General features: G+C 36.4%; 1 protein-coding gene across 1 annotated transcript; it reads left to right on the top strand.

Moving 5' to 3' along the window:
* The first annotated feature begins 580 nt into the window (after window positions 1-580).
* LOC145036231 (beta-1,6-galactosyltransferase GALT29A-like) lies at window positions 581-2,399 on the top strand. The gene has a single exon (XM_078984693.1). The coding sequence runs from the start codon at window positions 1,015-1,017 to the stop codon at window positions 2,194-2,196; it is 1,182 nt and encodes a 393-aa protein (XP_078840819.1). The 5' UTR covers window positions 581-1,014; the 3' UTR covers window positions 2,197-2,399.
* Window positions 2,400-2,936: the final 537 nt, after the last annotated feature.

Raw genomic sequence — 2,936 nt, 5'->3', positions numbered from 1 at the left:
GGTTCATACCTTATGATACTGATTGGTAACTTACTTAGCGAGTACTCTTATAAAATAACAACGATTTGCAAAAGTTGTGGTTTTTTGGGGAAAAAAAAAAATATTGGTTTAAAAAGATTTTTTTTTTTTAAATATATGGTCTATTTCCAATATAACCCTATTGAATTTGGTTGATTTAGATCCGTAAACACTATTATATCGAGCATAATTGAAATTATATTGGAATATGATTATCAAAATGGTCACAATCACATTTTGGGTGATATTTTTGTATCATTTATTGATTTACACGTTTTACACGTTTAATATTACCATCGTAGTGTTGTAGGTACCAAAACATTTTATATCACAAAAGATATTAATTACCAACTTTTATGGTAAAACAAGAAATCTTAACCATAATCATAACTCCATGTAAATTAATGACTCGTGTAAATACAATATTTTGAATCTTTTTATTTTCATATAATGTGATCAAGTCAATTTATTTATGAATTATAATATACATAACTATAATTATCCATATTTTAAGGCAACATGTGTTGATGCACGTTGTTTTTATCTCCTCCATCACTTTCTCTATTGCAATCAATCTTTCCAAGAAAAAATAATGGAAAGATAGTGACAATTTAGCAGCTCATCACAGTTCACAAATCACACCCTTTAATCCCAAATCCCCAACTAAAATACCGAGGTAAAAACGAACCTTTGATGATCTATCTACTTCATATCGCCTGGTTTTTGCCCCCTATTTCTGCTACATCTTCTACCTTCATTTCCCACTTGCTAGATTCTCCAAATCTTCGAATTCTCCGATCCAATCTCAATCATCCGTATGTGGGTTGGTGAATGTTGTGCAATTTGGCGATTCTTGAAACAATGAAGAGAAATAAGAGAGGTATGATTTACTTAAAGTCGATTTGTTACAAGATATGACCGCCATTAGAGCTTCTTCCGCTCCAGATCTGTGTGAATTCATCGTTGACTAAAAGGGAAACGGAGGATTAACGGTTAATGATGAAGGCGACAGTGCGTCCGATATTCAGCGCTGTGTTTATCATTGCCGCCACCGCCACTCTCTGCTTTCGAATCATGGTTTCCGGCGGCGGTGGTGGCCGGGAATTCCTTTCCTGGAACTACGTCGGGGAAGCTCAGAAGCTTACACCGGTCTTTAATGAGACATTGTTAAGGTTCGCTGCGATTGACCTAGCTGAAGATTCATTGAGACAAGATGTCGAACAGTTGGTGGACGGTAATTTCCGAACCATGGATGGTAGTCGCCAACGTTCGTTTCTCTGGTCAGGCCGCCACCGCATAGATATTCGAGCTAGGTCTGCAAGGGGTGTCCCTGTACTTCTCCGTTCACCGGAGTTTTACAGGCTCTGGTTGGATTTCCGGCGATATTTGCAAACCTGGTGGCGCAACCGCCGCTTCCAGTCTGATGTAATGTCAGATATGGTAAATACAGTAAAGATTCTCAACACCGGTGTAAATGCAACTGCTCGTAAGTCAGGATTGAAGTACAAAACTTGCGCTGTAGTGGGTAACAGTGGGATCTTGCTGAAATCCGATCTTGGTAGCTTAATCGATAGTCATGAATTTGTCATCCGATTAAACAACGCAAGAACAGGTGGATTCGAACGCAATGTAGGTTCCAAAACCAGTCTTTCTTTCGTCAACAGCAACATCCTGCATTTATGTGCTCGAAGAGAAGGTTGTTTTTGTCACCCATATGGAGAAAAAGTCCCGATCATGATGTACATGTGTCAGATGATCCATTTTCTTGATTACGTTGTCTGCAACTCCTCCCACAAATCACCATTATTGATCACAGACCCACGATTTGACATCTTATGTGCAAGAATCGTGAAGTATTATTCAGCTTCAAGGTTTGTGAAAGAAACAAGGAAGCCATTAGCGACATGGGCTGATTCTCATGATGGATCTAACTTCCATTATTCTTCAGGTATGCAAGCTGTTATGTTATCTGTGGGGATCTGTGAAAAAGTTAGTATTTTTGGATTTGGGAAATCTGAATCGGCTAAGCATCATTATCATACTAATCAAAAAAGGGAGCTTCATTTGCATGATTATGAAGCGGAATATGATTTGTATCAGGATCTTGTTGAGAGACCTAAGGCGATTCCTTTTGTTTCAGATAAGTTCATGTTTCCTACTGTTGTTATACATAGATAGATGACACGTTTCTATACATTTTAAGATTGAATTGTTCTTTTTTGTGAAATTGTTGATGTAAGTGTTCCTTAAGGAATCATTGATACTAGAAATAGAATGGTAATGGAAAAATATAAGATGTAAAAGTAACACTGGAGTTGAATTCAAAATCTTCCACTTGTTCTTCTGATGTAATAAAATCATCCTCATGGAGTTCTCTAGTCTCTTGACATGTAGCACCAATCCTTCTCCACCTCCACACAAAATCATACTCATCAAGAGACATCTGGATTTTGATTCTTCATTGCCCATTTGTTAATGAGTTTCGCATTAGTTGAACATGTACAATTGTTCCTTCTCTTTGTGTGTATCTTATTAACAAAGTTGAAAAGAAAATTAGTTGATGATAATATTACTAGTTAACTTGTTATTAATCGTTTAACTTTTTTTACTTTTTAGCACATAATTACTTCTCCCTTTAAAAGCATTCCAATTTTCTTTTACAACTCGTGGAACTAGTAGTCAATGAAATAATATTTAGGGCTAATGTTAATGTAGAACCATGAACTATCGGTGTTGTCCTCATTTAGTCATTGATATTTTTTTTTGGGTATTGTAAGTTCGTAAACTATAAAAATCCGTGTCAAAAAAGTTATTTTACTAAATGTAAAGGGCTTAATCATGGCATGACACATGTCATTACTTATGACAACATGGTCATGTAGCAATGTGGCGCTAACATGGAGTCCATGTGGCTTTTG

The sequence above is a fragment of the Lactuca saligna genome, chromosome 1 (genome assembly GCF_052625555.1).
Source record: "Lactuca saligna cultivar CGN05327 chromosome 1, ASM5262555v1, whole genome shotgun sequence".
Classification (NCBI taxonomy): domain Eukaryota; kingdom Viridiplantae; phylum Streptophyta; class Magnoliopsida; order Asterales; family Asteraceae; genus Lactuca; species Lactuca saligna.
This window is presented reverse-complemented; position numbering and strand designations above follow the sequence as displayed.